The sequence below is a fragment of the Pediculus humanus genome, genomic scaffold (assembly GCF_000006295.1).
Source record: "Pediculus humanus corporis 1103172108293 genomic scaffold, whole genome shotgun sequence".
Taxonomy (NCBI): Eukaryota; Metazoa; Arthropoda; class Insecta; order Psocodea; family Pediculidae; genus Pediculus; species Pediculus humanus.
Genome location: NW_002987862.1, coordinates 797,322 through 815,675, shown reverse-complemented (window position 1 = coordinate 815,675; position 18,354 = coordinate 797,322). Strand labels below are relative to the sequence as shown.

At 30.1% G+C, this 18,354-nt stretch overlaps 5 protein-coding genes across 5 annotated transcripts; 2 read left to right on the top strand and 3 right to left on the bottom strand.

Moving 5' to 3' along the window:
- Positions 1 to 940: 940 nt before the first annotated feature.
- Phum_PHUM548290 (Signal recognition particle 14 kDa protein, putative) lies at positions 941 to 1,534 on the bottom strand (the record flags this gene model as incomplete). The annotated part of the gene is made up of 4 exons (XM_002431751.1): positions 941 to 1,054; positions 1,126 to 1,238; positions 1,358 to 1,430; positions 1,511 to 1,534. 4 exons carry the CDS (start codon positions 1,532 to 1,534, stop codon positions 941 to 943), a joined length of 324 nt encoding a protein of 107 aa, XP_002431796.1.
- A 231-nt stretch (positions 1,535 to 1,765) lies between these two features.
- Phum_PHUM548280 (uncharacterized protein) lies at positions 1,766 to 3,645 on the top strand (the record flags this gene model as incomplete). The annotated part of the gene is made up of 6 exons (XM_002431750.1): positions 1,766 to 1,828; positions 2,094 to 2,387; positions 2,510 to 2,802; positions 2,881 to 2,953; positions 3,122 to 3,206; positions 3,284 to 3,645. 6 exons carry the CDS (start codon positions 1,766 to 1,768, stop codon positions 3,643 to 3,645), a joined length of 1,170 nt encoding a protein of 389 aa, XP_002431795.1.
- A 356-nt stretch (positions 3,646 to 4,001) lies between these two features.
- On the bottom strand, positions 4,002 to 4,593 carry Phum_PHUM548270 (translocon-associated protein subunit delta precursor, putative; the record flags this gene model as incomplete). Its single annotated transcript, XM_002431749.1, has 2 exons — positions 4,002 to 4,294; positions 4,374 to 4,593. 2 exons carry the CDS (start codon positions 4,591 to 4,593, stop codon positions 4,002 to 4,004), a joined length of 513 nt encoding a protein of 170 aa, XP_002431794.1.
- Positions 4,594 to 5,502: 909 nt separating this feature from the next.
- On the top strand, positions 5,503 to 9,808 carry Phum_PHUM548260 (uncharacterized protein; the record flags this gene model as incomplete). The annotated part of the gene is made up of 10 exons (XM_002431748.1): positions 5,503 to 5,656; positions 5,791 to 5,945; positions 6,033 to 6,344; positions 6,436 to 6,609; positions 6,693 to 7,028; positions 7,130 to 7,660; positions 7,745 to 8,002; positions 8,096 to 8,263; positions 8,346 to 9,610; positions 9,709 to 9,808. 10 exons carry the CDS (start codon positions 5,503 to 5,505, stop codon positions 9,806 to 9,808), a joined length of 3,453 nt encoding a protein of 1,150 aa, XP_002431793.1.
- Positions 9,809 to 10,613: 805 nt separating this feature from the next.
- On the bottom strand, positions 10,614 to 17,192 carry Phum_PHUM548250 (rolling pebbles, putative; the record flags this gene model as incomplete). Its single annotated transcript, XM_002431747.1, has 22 exons — positions 10,614 to 10,764; positions 10,858 to 10,958; positions 11,045 to 11,240; positions 11,320 to 11,489; positions 11,619 to 11,800; positions 11,866 to 12,193; positions 12,281 to 12,493; positions 12,579 to 12,782; positions 12,874 to 13,102; positions 13,184 to 13,305; positions 13,393 to 13,599; positions 13,687 to 13,957; positions 14,039 to 14,328; positions 14,421 to 14,671; positions 14,744 to 14,992; positions 15,093 to 15,200; positions 15,292 to 15,435; positions 15,515 to 15,808; positions 16,079 to 16,231; positions 16,333 to 16,624; positions 16,712 to 16,872; positions 17,084 to 17,192. 22 exons carry the CDS (start codon positions 17,190 to 17,192, stop codon positions 10,614 to 10,616), a joined length of 4,425 nt encoding a protein of 1,474 aa, XP_002431792.1.
- Positions 17,193 to 18,354: the final 1,162 nt, after the last annotated feature.

Sequence of the window (18,354 nt, the reverse complement as noted above, 5' to 3'; positions counted from 1 at the left end):
TAAAACATCTTTAACGAGTATCCAAATAAAAGTAATCATTTATACATTCAGATGTAAAAATTTTCATGTAAAATTTAAATTAATCCCCCCTTCCCCCTCCCCCCCAATAATAACAATGATTGGTGGAAAATATTACTTTGTATTTTTTTTATAAATAAGTGTTATTTTTTGCACTAAAGGTGGTTTATCAATTAATTATATGATAAAAATATTAAAAATTAAAACAGGAAAACTAAAAATGTGTTAATTAATAATGAACAATAATATCGGCAAAATTTTATAATGTTCTGATACTTGAAAATACTTTACCAAATCGATATAAGGAATTGTTTAAAATCTTTGGTTTGGCCATATAAATTTTTGTGATAATAATACACTTATCGAGTAAAACTTTTTAAAAAATGTATAAAAATAAGTCATGGCTCCTAAACAATGTTAGTGTCTCGTCTTATTTTTATTATTAATATTATGAATTCATGTTTTAATAATAATAATGCTGTGTAAACGGTTTTAAAGTAATTAATAACCTCAACCTTTTTCAATAAAAATTATATTTCTCTTGAAATGATTCAGTTTTAAATATGTAAAAATATATATTTTTCCTTAAATATACATATTATCAAATAAAAATGTATGTGAAAATTTAAAAATGATATATATACGATATTACGATTATATTTTAATCAAATGATTATTATATACATAAAAAATGATTAAATTTTACGATTAAAAAGATTTTTTTATTTTTGTAAATTATTATGAGTGGCACTGAAAGCAACTTATTCACTTGATTATTATATCATTTTTATAAAATAAATCACCTTTTGAAGCAAGGTAAGCAATCATTTGAAAATTCAATTTAATTTCATTTTCAAAATACTGATTTTCATTATATATATACTCGATCCTTTGAATATATACTTATTTAATTAATCGAAAATTAAGTCGTCTTAGGTTTGTTTTTAGATTTTTTAAGTTTTTTCAAACCGTCTAAATTACCCTTCAAAAGAATACAATATGCAGCTTGAAATTTTGAAACATCTTTTTGATGTATCTAAAACAAATGAGATAATTTTCTGTTATTTATTAAAAAATTATAATATTGCGAAAAAATTAAAAACTTACAACTGTGCTTATTTTTTTTGTTTTATATGTTGCTCTCATTAAACAATGATATTCTGAGGGAGGAGGTAATGGCTTTTTTCCTTCACGTGGAATAGGTGTAGTTCTTCCATCATCTGCAATTCATATTATAGGATATAGAAACCAACTTAAATGAAACATTCCTATGCATTAAAATGATAATTTTTGTCAATTGTTATTCAATCAATTATTCATACATGTTGATTTAACTTACATCGCTTCATAGTGAGTGATACCGAACCTTTAAGTCTAGATTTTTGAAAAAATTTTGTTAATTCCGTTAAAAACTGAAAAGAGAAAAATTTAAAATCATTAGTTAAGGTTACACGTTTTGTAATATTCGAAAGTACATCACAAAATCACTTACAGCTTCGTTACTAAGTAAAACCATATTGAATATGTAAAACTTAGTATCACACGGCCATAACAACAGGTAACTTAACTTAATAAATAACCTATTACTTTTAATTAATAAAGCAAAATAATGATAAATATATAGGTTTTTATATTAACATTTTAAATTCGAAAAAAAAAATTGATGTATGGCTATTAAAACATTATTTAGAATTTCAAAACAAGTAAGCAATTTTTTTTTTTTTTAAATTTGTCGGTTTATTATTCTATGGATATTGAAAGCGTTTTGCCTCGTCACATATTTTACCTCTATGGACTTTATTATTATAAAGTATATTTGACGTTATTAAAGGATTACATTTATCATGTATTAACTTTTAATAAATTTTCATAAATAATTAAGTTATAATAAAATGCAAAATCGTTTTCATGTTATTCTGAGACTTCATAATGAGCTTTCAACCCCTTACAAAAAATAATATGGATAACTATATAGAAAATATATTAGCTGAAGTAGTTTATGTTTTATTTAAAAAATAAACAGGTATTTAATTTAATTTAATTTAATTTTTTTTAACTTTTAATGTTTCTTTTAGAATTTAACTTTAAAAAGACAACTAGAGAGTAAAAGTGAAGCTTTATTAATTTTAAATAAAGAATTAGCGGAATGCAGATCGGAAAGAGATCAATTCAAGTTGATGGCTGAAAAATTACAAGAAAAATGTTCAACATTAAAAAAAAATTCATTTAAAGAAAGTAGTTTATTTAATGATAATTATGATGAACCAATCTCTCCAACAAGCTCCGATTCCAAAGATGTTAATCGTTCTTTAAAGTTTGAAGTCGATTGTCTGAGACAGAAATTAAGAGATGCATTAGGTGATGTGAAGGTAAAATAAATATGTTATTTGTTTTTATGAAAATTTACCCTTATTTAAACAAATTTTTTGTGTTGTCCATAATTATTCAAAGTAATATAAGGAATTAAGAATTTTCTTCTACGATTTTTCAGGCGCTTAGAAATCAGCTTAATGAGCAAAAATTAATGCCTGTCGGTATTGATTCATTGTCGTTAAAACATTTGGATAAACAGGAAGCTTTGGTAAAACAAATTGAAGCCATGCACAAGTTAAAAAATCAATTAGAAATTGATTTGCAATCTGTCATTGATGAAAAGGAAGAACTTATAACTCAAAGAGATGCTTATAAATGTAAAGTGCATAGGTTAAATCATGAATTTAGTGTTTTATTGAAAAGTTCTAATCATAGTGTTATTGATATTGATTCTTTAATTATGGAAAACAGGTAATTAATTTAAAAACTTATACTTACTCTATTTTTTAATAATTTGTCCAATTTATTTATTTTTTTTCAATTTTTTAGATTTCTTCAAGAGCACTTACAGCAAGCACAAGAAGAAATTAATCTTGTTAATCAAACTTCTAATAGATATAAGGTAAAATATTTTTGTTATTCATAATTAATAAAAAGTTTTACTAATAACTTTTACACCCATTGCCATACTAAACCAATAACCTTAACTTATTTTAAGACTTAAAAAAAATGATTGACTGCATATTAACATTATCCTTTTTAAATTACTCTAACTTTTTTAAACTAACAGAGCCTGTTGGAGAAAAAACATAATAAAGGTGCCATTAAATTAGCCCTGGAAAATCTTTCAGGAATTTCTCTTTCCCCCGAGCAAGGTAGGCTTACAAAGTATATGACAAAAAAAAAAATTGACTTTTTTTTGCATTTCATTATTTTATTTTATTTTTTCCAGTTCAAGAATTGTTTGAAACCAATTCTACTGAACAAATTCCAAATAGTGTTGCAGCAACAATCAGTGACTTGAAATTCATGTGTTTGGCTTTGTTGGAATATTCGAATGATAAGATTTTGGCCCTTTCGCACCAAAAACGAGCCAATAGAATTTTAGCAGCCCAAATTTGCGAGTTAGAACACAGGGTTGAAAATTTACAAGGATCTCAATTAGTCATGTTTCCATCTCAGGTTCTTTTAGAAGGTTATTTAGATTCAGATGTTAAGGGTAGTAATATAAGTAAACAATGCAGTACTGATAGTTTGGATGATAAAATTGAAAAAGAAGACAAATGCAAAAAGGAAGATTTAAGTGAAAAATAATTGCTATACTATTCCATATGTAAATATGTTTTAATTAGATTTTTAAAATAGTTTTTAATATTTTTAAAAACTACTTTATCCAGAGATATTTTATAAATAAATATGTATTGAACATGGTGGTTACCCTTTAGTATCTCAGCTTTATGTATACTATTAATTATTTTATAATGTTATTTATTACATGCTTATTCAAAAGAGGTATTCAATAAACTTTAAATTTTTTAAATATAAAAATTGTATCTTTTCTAGGTTTTTTTTTTTGCCCCAAAACTTATGTAAATTATCCTGTGTTCATATACAAAAAACAAGCAAATAATATTGTTTTCAAAACAGTCTTTTATTTTATAATTTGATCACTATGCTAAAAGTTTGTTTTTTGCCGAAAATGCCAAGTACCATACTAACACTGCAAGTACAGCTGCTATGAATTCAGAGTTTACCCATGGCCCTCTGTAAGCACCTGGGAAATTAAGTGAAATTGTGACTAAAGGAGTGACAGATGATGTATCTTCCCCATTTCTCATAGCTTTTCTCAATAATGCATATCCTTCATCATCATAAAGAGCTACTTTATAATCTCCAGAACTAACTCTAGCAGGATCATCTACCCAACTGACTTGGTATCTATCTTCTTCATTAACTCTCACAGCTGAAAGTGAAAAAAGAAAGTTTTACATTAGATATATGAAAAAAACTTAAGAGACAACTCACTAGTTTTAATAAATTACCTGGCAATGTTTTTCCATCGACTTCAGCGTGCAATGGTACGCCTTTAACCCCATTTCCACATTTTAATGTAAATTCCGTGATAAATGCAAGATTTGTGAGAACAGTTGCATCTTGAGTCGTGTAAGATGTTGCAGTCACTTCAGGTCTCACGCAAGATTGACCACAAACAGTGGAAATAATTCCTAAAAATAAAAAACTGAATGCAATATAGAAATCCATCTTCTTTTCAATACTATAACAAACTGACACTCATACAACTCACCGTACACGTTGTAAATAGCAGACAGCAAGTATTATTGAATAATAGCAAAAAAAGCAAAATAATATGTTATCTATTTAAAATATTTTTTTTAATTTAGGAAAAATAAAATTATAATTACTTTTAAAAGTATTATAATTAATTTAATAATTCACTAAAATAAATGTCATTTGAACATTATAAAATTTTTTCATAAATTGTAATAATTTTGCTATCGTTTATATGTTTGATAATCAGAACTCACAAAAACGGTTATTAGCGCTAAAAACTAAGCGTGGTATTTCTTTTAGCGTTAGTTACAATTTACACAATTTTAGATTTTAGTTTGGTTTTAAGTGGTTTTTTTTTTATTTTTCCAACGAAATAATTTTGTATTCGATTACTTAAAACAATGATTCGTAAAAGTAGTTTCTGCAATTTTTATTTAAGTTTTTATTAAATTTTAAATACTTTATTTCTATACATGTAATTTTTTTTTACTGCATTTATACTTATTATTTAAATATGACTAAAGAGAATAATTGTTTTTATCATTCTGACATATTTGAGAATATAGATCTTGAAATTGCATCAGTTTTAAGGAAATGTGTAAGTTATATATATTAATTAATTAATTTGATTTAGGTACCGTTTGATGTACTTAAAAATTTTTTTTTCTTATGCAGAATAATGGCAAGACATTTGACAAAATCAAGACAACCGATAGGGAAAATTTTTGGAAAAACTTATTGAGAATTATTAAAACAAACTACATATTAAAAAATAATAATGAGAACTTTAATATTGTTAAGGCTTCACTTGAATTACTTTTGACTGTTTTTCGAAATAGTCAAATAAATTTTGAAAATGAAAAATCATTAGTTGAGATAATGAAATATCTTAATAGTCAAAATTTATTAAACGATGAAACAACTTTGAGCAATTCCATAATTAAACTTAATGAATTTATAATGTCAAAAGTTCATTGGAATTTGGGTATACCAGAATTGGAATATCAAACCTTACAATATTTATTAAACTTGTGTACATCTGAAAAAATTTTGGTTAGTATTATTTATTATTTTAATTTTTTCAATTTTTAAAACAGTTTAAAGTGTTATTTTTCAAATTCAAATTTTTTATTTTTTAGAAAACCGATATTCATAGATTGAATTCAGTAAGAAAAGGAATGACTTCCGCTCCATTTGAAAATTCAGCGACATCATTAAAACCTCTTCTTATTAAAGTTGTTGAATCGACAGCTTTCGTTGAATCGGAACATGGTCAAAAATTCATTGCTTGGTCATTGTTGTTATCTTCTAAACTTATGTTGGTATGTAAGATTTATTAAAAGTGTTTTTCCAAATCTAAAATGAAATGCATTTAACAAAAATTTAATCTCTAATCCAATTTCCTTTAGGATATTCATAAAACCATTATGCTCGAATTAAGTCTTTGCAATAAGAAGAAAGCAGGATGGTATGGCAAAATTTATGTAATAGCTTGGCATAATGCTGTAGATGATGTAAAGTCTGCTTTGGAAAAGTCTTGTCTGCAGCATTTAATGGAAGCATTTTTTAAAGAACATAGAACTTCATTGGAACTAAGTAAATGTGGAAAAAATATTCTCACAGTTTTAGATGTATTACATTCTGAAAGAAAAAAGAAAAATCCAGAATTTGTAACTATGATTACGGAAGCTTATCAACCTATATTGTGGAAATATTTGCAGGTAAATCTTTTTAAAAATATCTTTTTTCGATTTTTAACAATTAATTATTTTTTTTATAAACAAAGTTCTTATTGTGAATTTACATTTTTAGAGTGGCTTTAATATGCATAGGTGTAATGCTGCAGATATTTTCTACAAAGCATTTCCACTACAAAGAACAAATGATAATGCAATAAGTGCTGAAACTCTATTTAATTTACAATATGAAACAATGCTTAATACCCTAAGCGATGATTGCCATATTGTCAGAATAATTGCTATCAGAGTGAGTACAATCCTTTAAAGTAATCAAAATTATGTAAAAGCAAAATTAAATAAGTAAAATTAAATTAAATTGAAAAATTTTAGGAAGTGTGTAATATTCTGGCTCATTATTGGAATTCTTTCACTCCGCATCAGATCCAAAGTTTGTTAAAAGTAATAACGACAAAAAACGCACACGATTTATCTTCTGCTGAGGCTAGACGAATGGTTTATATTAGTCTTCAAAGTTTAGTTAAAAGTTCTTTATCCTACGAGTATATTAAACAAGTTTTGCCCAATATGGGTAATAATATTCACGACGTCAATCAAAAAGTTCGAATAGCTTTTATTCAATTACTCATTTGCGTAAAGGACAAAAGCGATTCAAAATTTAAATATACCGATATAGTACCCATGATTCATATACAAAATAGATTAGCGGTAAGCAGACATATTTAATTTTATTAATCTGTAAAATGATTAAGCATTAAAAAAAAAAAAAAAAAATCTTTATTATAAATGTTTGCATGTAAATGTTTCAGGACGATAACGCATCCGTCGGACATTGGATTGTGAAATTATTAATAAAAAATTATTACAAACCGAAGATGGCCGTCATCGAATGGACTAAAAGATTCATTTATCTCATAAAAACTTATTCGAAATCGTATAGAAATTTTTTTTTCTATTCGAATAAAAGTTTGTCGTTTAAAGACGCTTGCACAATTATTTACGAAATTTTAAATCAGCTTGGAATGTACGTTTTGTCGAAAAGTGAAGAGGATTTGGACGAAAGCGAAAACATAATTGAAAAACCCGTGGAAAAAAAGAAAAGAAAAAAAACTCCTTTATCGGAAGTAAACGGATTTGATAGCGTGGAAAAATCCAAACCTGCAACCGTCAAAAAATGTGCCTTTGACGATCCGGAAGTCGTGTCAGGTTTATTCGATATCGTAACGATTCTTTGGGTTTTACACGATATAGAATTAAACAAATCGGAAAATGAAGAAATGCGTTTAAAACTTTACGATACTTATATTAAATATGCTCAACCGTTTATCAATTACTATAAGGTTTGTTTTTATTTTGAATTTTATTTTGTACGTGGAACAAAACAAAACAAAAAAAACTACAACTTTTTCTTTTTTTTTTTTTAGAGTTCGGATTTATTTATGGGAATAATATCGTTAAGTGGAAATATTCCAGCGTCTCTTTTACGACACAACAGCATCACGCTTCCCGGATATTGTATAAAAATGTTAAAATCTGTCAATATCGAAAGAACCGACGACGAAGATCAAAGATTTGTCTGCATGCTCATGGCATTAGTCAAATGGGGCAGGGGAAGTGAAATAATCGAATTGGTGACGTTATGGTTGGATGCTGCATTCGAAACACAAAATTTGAATGAAACTGTAATTTTTTTTTTATAATGTTCTCATTTAAATTAATTCCCAAAACTTTTAATTTTTTATTTTAATTTCAAATTTTTTTTTATTTTCGTTTAGATTCTTCCGAGGAGAAAAGTAAAAATCAGCGAATCATTTCAACCCAATTCGGTCGTTGCCGTTTTAATATTGGATATATTATTTAAAAAAGAATATGCAAAATTGAGCATATTGAAAAAAAATTACGTTGAGATATTCGGCCTTTGGAAATTCATGTCCAGAATTCAAGTAAGTTTATACTCACTTTTACCTTGCGTAATTTAAATTTTGTTCGAGTCATTAATAATTTTCCGAAAAATTTTTTTTACAGAGAATAATTGAAACGAGATTGGACAAAGGGGAACCGTTCGATCAGGACATCGTATCAGATCAATTTATAAAGCTTTGCTTTCGTCGTTACGTTAAATTAATACCGCTTTTGAAGGAAGATGATGGCGGCGGCGGCGGCGGCGACGACCACGACGAGAAAAAAGTGAAAAATTCCGATGATAAAAACGAAGACGTGTTTATCAATCATCAAAAAGAAATGGAAAATTTATTAGAATGGAGTAACAACGTTCTCTACCCTCTGTTGGAAGACGACACGTTGGACGAAAGCGATTTCGATCTTATTGCATCAATTATAAACGACATTTTGTACGTGTCCGACAACATGATAACAATTCATTTGGTGAACAACATGTTTCATTTTAAAATGGCTCATTTTGCGATAAAATTATTAAACACGAAACACGGGATTCGTTTTGTAAAATCATGCAGTAGACTCATGGTCGCCATAAGTCATTCGGCAAAGCTTTTATTCAACGTGAGTGACGATTTAAAAATATTTTCACGATTGGTTCCGTGTTTGCTGTCGCACATATTAAACGTTTTGACTGCGAAAGAATTTTCCGCCCAAGAATTGGAAACAATCGAAGATGATTTGAACGTTGGGAAAACGAATTTTTGTAAAATATTGGCCACGTATCAGGACAACATAAAATGTTCAGAAAATTTAAAAGAAAGAGTCGGACAACTCAAAGGAATGACGGAAATGTTTTCGAATTGTATAATCGGTTCGGTGATTAAGGAAATATCAAGGAAAGGAGGTTCAATTCCATCGTTTTCGACGCCTTCTCAATTGCCGCAAATAGCAAGTTATTTAATAACTTTGTTTTTCAATAAGAAAACATGGACTCCTCTATTCGTCTACTCTCTCAATTCGAAATTATCATCGGATGATTGCAAGGATGTCAAAACCGTTTTGGCGTGCATTCTTTTACTGAACGTGTACGGATCAGGAGATAATAAAATCAACAGGAAAGAATTCAAGAAAACTTTATCGACAGCCGAAAAGAAATTAAATTCGTTAAAAAATTCGTCGAATTGTAAAAACAAGAAATTTTCAATGTTGCTCAACGAAGAAGAACCGATGGATTCAAATTCGAAAAATAAAGATCAAGTTTCCAATACTGAAGAATCCTCAGAAGAAGTTAACAATCCGGAAGAAAATTTTTCATCAACAGCAGAAGAACTTTCTCAATCGATAAAGAAATTAAATACTCAACAAGAAGAGACAAATAATTTGGAAGAAAGGTAAGTTTGAATTTTTTTTAATCATTGAATTCGTTTAATTAAATTTTTTTTAAGAAAAAGTAAAGATTATTAATGACAAATTTTTATTTTCATTTCAGAGAGTACATTGATCGAGGTTTCCAATTACTTCGTCAAATAGAAGATGCGTTGAATAATACGGAGGCGATTGATGAAGAAGATGAAGTGAAAAACAACTGATATATTTGAAAATGAGATTCAACCAACAAAAAAGAAGAAAAAATAAAAGAAGAGAGAAGAGAGAAGAAAAGTAAAAGAAGAAGAAGAGAGAAGAGAGAAGAAAAGTAAAAGAAGAAGAAGAAGAGAGAAGAGAGAAGAAAAGTAAAAGAAGAAGAAGAGAAGAGAGAAGAAAGAAGAAAAGTAAAAGAAGAAGAAGAGAAGAGAGAAGAAAGAAGAAAAGTAAAAGAAGAAGAAGAGAAGAGAGAAGAAAAGTAAAAGAAGAAGAAGAGAAGAGAGAAGAAGAAGAAGAAGAAGAGAGAAGAAAGAAGAAGAAGAAGAGAGAAGAAAGAAGAAAAGTAAAAGAAGAAGAAGAAGAAGAGAGAAGAAAGAAGAAAAGTAAAAGAAGAAGAAGAGAAGAGAGAAGAAGAAGAAGAGAGAAGAGAGAAGAAAAGTAAAAGAAGAAGAAGAGAAGAGAGAAGAAGAAGAAGAGAGAAGAGAGAAGAAAAGTAAAAGAAGAAGAAGAGAAGAGAGAAGAAGAAGAAGAAGAAGAAGAGAGAAGAAAGAAGAAAAGTAAAAGAAGAAGAGAAGAAGAAGAAGAAGAAGAAGAGAGAAGAGAGAAGAAGAAGAGAAGAGAGAAGAGAGAAGAGGAGGAAGAAGAAGAGAGAAGAGGAGGAAGAAGAAGAGAGAAGAGGAGGAAGAGGGAAGAAGAGGGAAGCAAAAAATGGAACGTAAGAGGTATTTAGAAAAACGTTTATATTCTTCGTATTAGAAGTACCACAAATCTACGGAGTGTGAAATCTTCTGTCGTGACGTGTCGTGACGTAATCTACCGAGAGTTCTTCGCTTGATGTTTGCTTTCGACGAGTTGCTCCTGTATTTCGTTGCGTAGCTTGGCCAAAACGGATAAAACTTCGTAGTTGTGAGAGGGAGCCATTCGTATCGACGATTCAATGTCGGACAATGCATCCGGGTAACACCTGGAATTAGAAAACGAATTTCGAACGAATTATAACCGTTAGAAAAAACAGGTTGGGGGCGAAGAGGAGGAGGGGGAGGAGGGAAAAACTTACTTCAAATCTTTTCTTCCTTTTGCTCGAGCGTAGAATGCTTCAAACGAATCCGGTTTTAAACTTAAAACTTGAGTTGCCAGCTCAATGGCTCCTTTGTAATCCTACAAAAAAATGAAAAATAAATCATGATTAATGTCGTTTTATTAATTTATTTTATTTTATTTTATTTCGCCATTTTCGTACTCACGTTCATTTTTCTTTTGCATCTCGATTGATTTAAAAGAAAATTGATCCTCAATTGATGAAAAGTCGATGAAAAATCTCCCATTGATTCGGATGGAAATTTGTTGAGAGCGTATTGATACCTTAGATCCGCTTCTTGAAGTCTATTTTTTTTATACAAAGTGTTTCCATCTTCTAATAATTTGTTCAATAATATCAACCTTTAAAAAAAAAATAATAATGATAATTTATTTTTATTTGGGGGTCCATTTCTCAATTTATTTTCCTTTTAATACTTACATTATTTCCGGTTTGCCAGAAGCCATCGCCCAAGTTGCCGGACCAAGTTTTGCACCCTTTTTTAAAAAAACTTGAACGACTTGTGCGTTTTTACTACCGATGGCTCTGTCCAGGGGTCTCATACCGTTGATATCGATGTGTTCGATCATGGCTCCCTTTTCTAACAACAGCTAAAACAAATAAAAATTTTTTTATTTTTATAAATGTAAATAATATTAAATCGTTTACTACATTAATATACACGCTTTTAAAATAAAAAAAATTATTAATTTTATTATCATTATCATTGAGATACTCACTTTAACCAAATTTTGATTCCCTTGAAAAGCAGCTAAATCCAAGGATGTTCTTCCGGTTTTATCTGCGTGATTAACTTCCGCACCTTTTTCAATTAAACAGTGAACGGTTTGAATTTTACCACGTAGGCAAGCCCATCCAAGAGCTGTTAAACCTTCTTTATCTTCTCTAAAAACGGATGCACCTGATAAAAAAAAAATTGGTTAATGACTGGATTAGGTAATAATAATAATAATAATAATTTATTACCTTTTTCAATTAGTAATTCAGTGAGTGCCACGTGTCCTTCGGCAGCAGCAATCATGAGAGGTGTTCTTCCGGCGACGTCGATCTGTTCCAATCGCGCATGATGTTGAATCAACAATTCTGCAACTTCCCAGTGACCCTCTTTTACGGCTAACATTAACGGAGAATTTTCTTTTCTGTTAATTGCAGATACGTTAGCTCCGCGAAGTAGCAACACCGTGATAACATCCAAATGACCATTAGCGGCCGCTATGGTCAAAGCCGTTTCTCCCGTAAGGTTATCCAAATCGTCCGCTTTAACCTCCGAAATATCTAATAAGTACTCGACGACCTATGCGATAAACACACATAAAATTAAATCGAAGAAAAAAAAAGAAGCTGCGAGGCAGGAGGAGTACGCAAAAAATTTAATACAAACGTTTGTGTGTCCTTGACTCGATGCAGCTATCAAAGCTTGTTGAGCAGCTTCTCTCAATTCGACATCCTCGGGCTCGGACACGACCCAATCGCAAGCCAACAAACAACTGACCACCGATAAATGACCGTTTCTTGCGGCGTGAACCAAAGGACATTGCCCTGCCGTGTCACCGTGACCGAGGTTAGCTCCCGCATTCAATAATTGTTTTACCACCTACGAATTATTTAATTAATTACCTTGTAAACTTTTTAAGGTTATACCTTGTATATGTTTTTATACCGATTCCAATATCACCCACCTCGCAATGTCCCCTCGCAGCTGCTAATGTCAGTGCCGTGCAGCCTTGACTGTTTGTTAAATTCACATCCGCGTTAAATTCTATAAGGAGCGAAACCATTTCGGTGATACCCTCTTGAGCGAAAATCATGAGTGCCGGAGCTTGTCCGAAAAATTCCGTCGCATAATTTGGAGAAGCACCCGAGAGTAGTAACAGTCTTGATACCTGTACGGAAAACCCTCCAATCATTTTCACGTCCGATAATATTAAATTTGACGTTACGTCATCCTCCTCCTACTCCTATTACTCCGCCTACCTTAACATTTGGGTTGTACAAATTTCTGAGAGATCCTAAAGACGCCGATGCATTTTCCGCACTTAAACATACCCAAAAGGCTTGCAAATCACGCGGAAATGTTTTATGGAGAGTCATGTTCCTATAAATGTGTGCTTTTAGTATGTGATGTCCCAATTCCAAACATTTATCCGAATCTAATGGAGATTGAACTCTCGATAGTCTTAGAGCAATGGCAGCATGACCCAACCTGAAAAAAACAACGTTCGATTTTCTTTTTTCTTTTCCTCGACCTTAAACTTCATAATAATCGATCATCGTTTTTTCATACCTTGAGTCACATAAAAATTTAATGCTTTCACCGTCGTCTCTTTTTAACAACCACTCCCGAAAGGATGGATGAAAGAACATGTACGTGTTATCCAATCTTTTTATCAAAAATTCAGTCAAAACCTTTATAATTGGAAAAACAAAAAAAAAATCAATAAATAAATAAAATCACAATATTAAAATAATGATGATGATAGTATATGTATGTACCTGAAATCTTTCTAGAAATTCTTCCCACGATAAAAATTTTTCTCCGTAAAGAGCATTGACCGAGTAAAAAATTTCCAAAAGTGTTAGTGGATATAAAGCGGCTAAACAAACGCTCAACAGCGGCATAACCTTTTCAAAAGATCGAAGTGTTGGAAAACGAAGATTAAAATGTAAAAGAAAAATCTGAGCTAAAGAAACTGGAAGAACCTAAAACGAAAAAAAGAACGGTTACGGTGTTTCACTCCACAAACGAATCGCAATAACGGAAAGAAAAATAATAATAATAATATTTACTTTATAACTGGAAGATTTAACGACGAGATGACCTTTTTCTAAAAGGTCCAAAGTTAATTTGGCAAATAAAAATGAACCCTGACTCAGGTTTAACAAATGATGGGAAAAACGATTTAAAGATTGCGTCGACGTTCCAACTACGACGGAACCATCTTGTTTACTAGAACCAGGTGTCACGTTATTCTGTATGTTTTTGCTGTTGTTCACTCTGTGATTTATATAATCCAAAAGATCTTTTTGCAGGTTTTCATTTTCTACAAGTTTATCCAAGCTGAAAAACAAAAATTAAATTATTCGCCCACGAGAAGAGGAAGAGGATGAAAGAAAGAAACAAACAAACAAACAAACAAACCTCAATTTTTGAAAAGGCATTCCTCTCGTTATTTCTTGCATGTGAGTTCGTACGGTTCCGACGATTTTTAACCAGTGTGGAAAATGCGTGGCAAAACGTGACAGAAATTGACTCAAAGTGTCACCGTGATCGGGTTTGTGATATTCCGCCTCGCATAAACCATCGATCAATATGATACAATTTTCTCCAGGTATTTTACCCATTTTTTGTAACGTTTTAAGTGGTTCCAATATGCCACGATTTAAAGCTAGATCTGGATTAATTATGCATTCTTTTAAAGAAATCGAACCCTAAAAACAACAACAACAACCAAACAATCAAACAATGAAGCAACACAACATAAATCATGGAAACTATGTTTGTTCTCGTTTGTAATTTGTACCTGAACATGCGGTTCACTGAGTAAATAATCTTTATACGCGCTGAGTTGAGGTGCTTGACACAATTGAGCCGCCAAAGAGTGTATAAAATCAGGTATGAGACACGTATTATTATTATCAGACTGACAAAAATGATAAGCGACAACGTGATGAGACAAATGACGGATCCTTTCCGAGACTAGATCAATTTGACAATAAATATTTTGCGACCCCGATATCGTAGGTCTATCTTTACCATTGCACATGTAAGAATCTGAAAATTTAATTTGTCGTGACTTCCGCCATTTTCGTAAAAACGGAAATGACATTTTAAAAAAAAACTTACCCTGAATTTGCTGCGGTAAATCTTTTCTCCTACCGAAACAACTATATTCGACCAATTGTAATATGATGGCGGTTTTACCGGTTCCGGGTTTACCGATGAGAAGAACACCGGGATCACTCGATCCTAATATTTCTTCCATTTTTTTTATAAGCCATTGACGACCGATGAAAAGGGGATCCGGATCTTGCGATGGTACTTCGAAAAATAAAGGTTTAAGAGTTAACTGCGACCTGTACGCAGCAAACCGAACTGAAATATAAAAAATTTTTTTTTTTCGTTTTCCCATTTTTTTTTTTTTTGAGGGGGGGCAGAAGGGGGGCTTCTCTTTTTGTCTCGTTTGTTAACTTACCCTTTGGATCCAATGGTCCCTTCACGTTTTCCGATCTTGCGGATCTCCTTATCGATGTTTTCCTATTTTTGAACACGTTCAATTCTTCCACCTGACCAGGTTGTGCGGCTATCAAATTTTATTTTACATTATTATCATTATTATTATTATCATTTAATAATATAAAAGAGAAAAAAAAAAAAAAAAAAAGAAAACCAACTTGTTACAGAATGTCTTCTGCTAATTGGACTAGATGATGCATTGCTTTGACCGGATATCGATATTGACATAAGCGAACCCATGCTTCCGGTCGATGTGTCTTTTGAATTCCTTGCATGGCTCAAAACATCAGCTTCTGACGATCCTACGATAATAATAATAATAATAGAATTCTCCCGCGTTAAAAAAAAAAAAAAATTATTTTTTATTCGTTTCGTACTCACCTGTGAGAGTGGAAACTGGACTCGTGTTATTAGATAAAGGTCGGTGGTGTTGATGGTGGTGATCGTGGTGGTGGTGGTGTTGGTGTTGGTCCAGACTGATTAAAGATGAATAAGAAGAGTTGTTGTCATTGCTCATGTGAGAAGAACCTCGATGCGATAATATTCGATTTTTGGATTGCGATAAATTCGATTTCGAAGATCGTCGGGAGCCATCACCCAATAGTAGACCCAATCTCGTATATAAATCGTTTTGAGATGATTTTTGAACTGGTCTGATGGCACATCCTTCGTCATCTAAACCAATTAATAATAATATTAATAATAATAATAAAACTAAATCGTTGTAACTTTTTCATCAACCATTATTATTATTATTCGTGCGCAAAGAGTCAAACCAAAAAAAAAAAAAAAAAACAAACAAATTTTTTCTCTGCAACTTTTTCAAAAAAAAAAAAACAAATATAAAAAGAAAAAAATGTTTGTTAGTAGTTATGACGTCACGCGAAAAGAGGCAAACAAACAAACAAAAAATTTTTTATGTCGTGCCTGGTGTTGCCGAAATACGATTTAATCCTCCTAAATTTCCTTTCAACCACCACAACGATTTAAGTTTTCCAATTACGAAACTTGACCATCTTCTATTTCCGGTTGTTGCAGTGGTTGATGACGATGAGGATGACGTCGACGTCGATGATGATGACGTTATCGTAATTATTTCTAATGAAAATTTATGACATTTTTTTTTATCTTTATTGCGTTGCGATGATGATGATGATGATGATGATGAGGGATTAGAAAAGAATAAAAAATAATCTTACCGGACATAGTGAGAGGGCTGTCGGTGTTTTCCGTTTGTCCGTTATTCGATTTTATTAATCCCCAGGGAGATCGAAGACGGGATTTCGGACTGACAAAAAATTTTCTTCTCGATTGCGACATTTGCGGTGGAGTGGGGGGACAACTTCCGGTTAATTTATTTTCCAAATTGTTCTCGTCGTTTCCAGTGCGTTGAACGTGTAACGCCGCCGGTGGTTTTATTTTAGGAAGTCTCGACGGTGATGGCAATCGACGAGAAGATTGAGAACAATCCGAACCATTATTTTGTTTTGTCTAATTAACAAACAAACAAACAAACAAACAATTAATTAATTAATTAAAAATTAAATTTTTTTTAATAAAAAGAGAAAAGGTACTCACCATTCCAAAATAAGGTAAATGTCCAGTTATTTTCGTTTTATTTTTTTTCTGTGGCGTTATCATTATTATTTTATCATCATTATTCCTTTCGTCTATTATTTCTTTTTCCCAAAATTCTTCGGACACGATTGAACCTAAAGCTCGTTTTGACGGTTGCAAACCTGTTTTTGTTACCAACATAAAAAACAACAAACAATTTTTATTATGGTAAAAAAAAAAAAAAAACTCGTAAAGTTAAATTAATTTTTTACAAAAAGATCGTTAACGTTAACTTTAACGTTTTTTTGTCGTCTGCTTTTTTTTTTTTTTAAATATAATTTAATTATGTACGTTAAAGATTTTGTATGATATATATGTTATTTATTATCTTACCATCGGATGTACACAAAGGACAGATCTCATTACGAAACATGCATGAATAACATCTTTCGTGTCCGCAGGTATCAATTAATTTCCTTTTTTTACCCTTATCGAATGGCATGTTGCAACTCGGACAGGTACCGTTAACTTCGTCGAATGATTTTTTCAAATTGTATATTTCTGTTGGCAACAAACGAAAAATTATTATTATTATTATAACATTCTATTACTTGCAACCTTTCTCCTCTCTCTCTTACGTTTACTTATGTGTGAGAGAGAGAGAGAGAGAGAGGAGAAAGATAACAATATTAAAAAAAAAATTTTTAATAATTTAATTAAAAAAAAAAAAAAAAAAAAGCAATAAAATAAATATTCCCGTTTGTTTGTTTGTTTGTTTAGAATCAATGAGATATAGAGAGATTACTATCCATAAAAAAAAATGTTTTGTTTTGTTTCTTCTGCTTTTTTTTTTTTTTTATTTTTAACGCGATAATTTTTCCGTTTGTTTTGTTTTGTTTTTAAAAAAAATATTATTTCCATAAATTTGAAAAATTTTTTCTTTCTTTTGTGGTTGTTGTTGTTTTGTAAAAAAAAATTTGCTAAAATTTATTTTATGTTTTTTTTTTTTTTTTTACCATTTCCTAGAATTACGAACGGCGAAAAAAAAAAAAATTTTTTTTTATCACGTTTGATGTTTAACACACAAACACACACACCTAAACATAATTTTACCGGTTTCTATTGTTTTACAATTTTTTTTTATTAAAATCTGGTTGTTGTTAAGTACGCAAATAATAATAATAATAATAATAATAATAAATATAATAATAATAATATTAAATTTATATAAAACAAACGTGTTTGTTATTATTATTTATTAAATGTTTTTAATATACGATTTAAACAATAAGGAAATCATTTCTTTTTTTTAAAATTATTAATACGTTAATGTTTTATATAATATAACAAATAATTTTATATATAAAAAATAAAACAACAACAACAACAATCGACAAAAAAATAAATAAATAATAATAATGATAATTTGTTTTTTTTTTTATTTTAATTTCAGTTTGAAATCAAATCATCATTGAAATCAAAGCGAGAACGATAGGGAAAAAAAATTTAAATGAAAAAAAAAAAAGTCGAAACAAATCGGATGATGATGATAATAATAATAAAAAGATTTGAAATCGAATTTTAAACGTGGGAGTAGTAGTAACAACAGGTAACAAAACAAATAAATAAAAATAAAATTTAATTTTCGTGCGTGCGACAAAGTT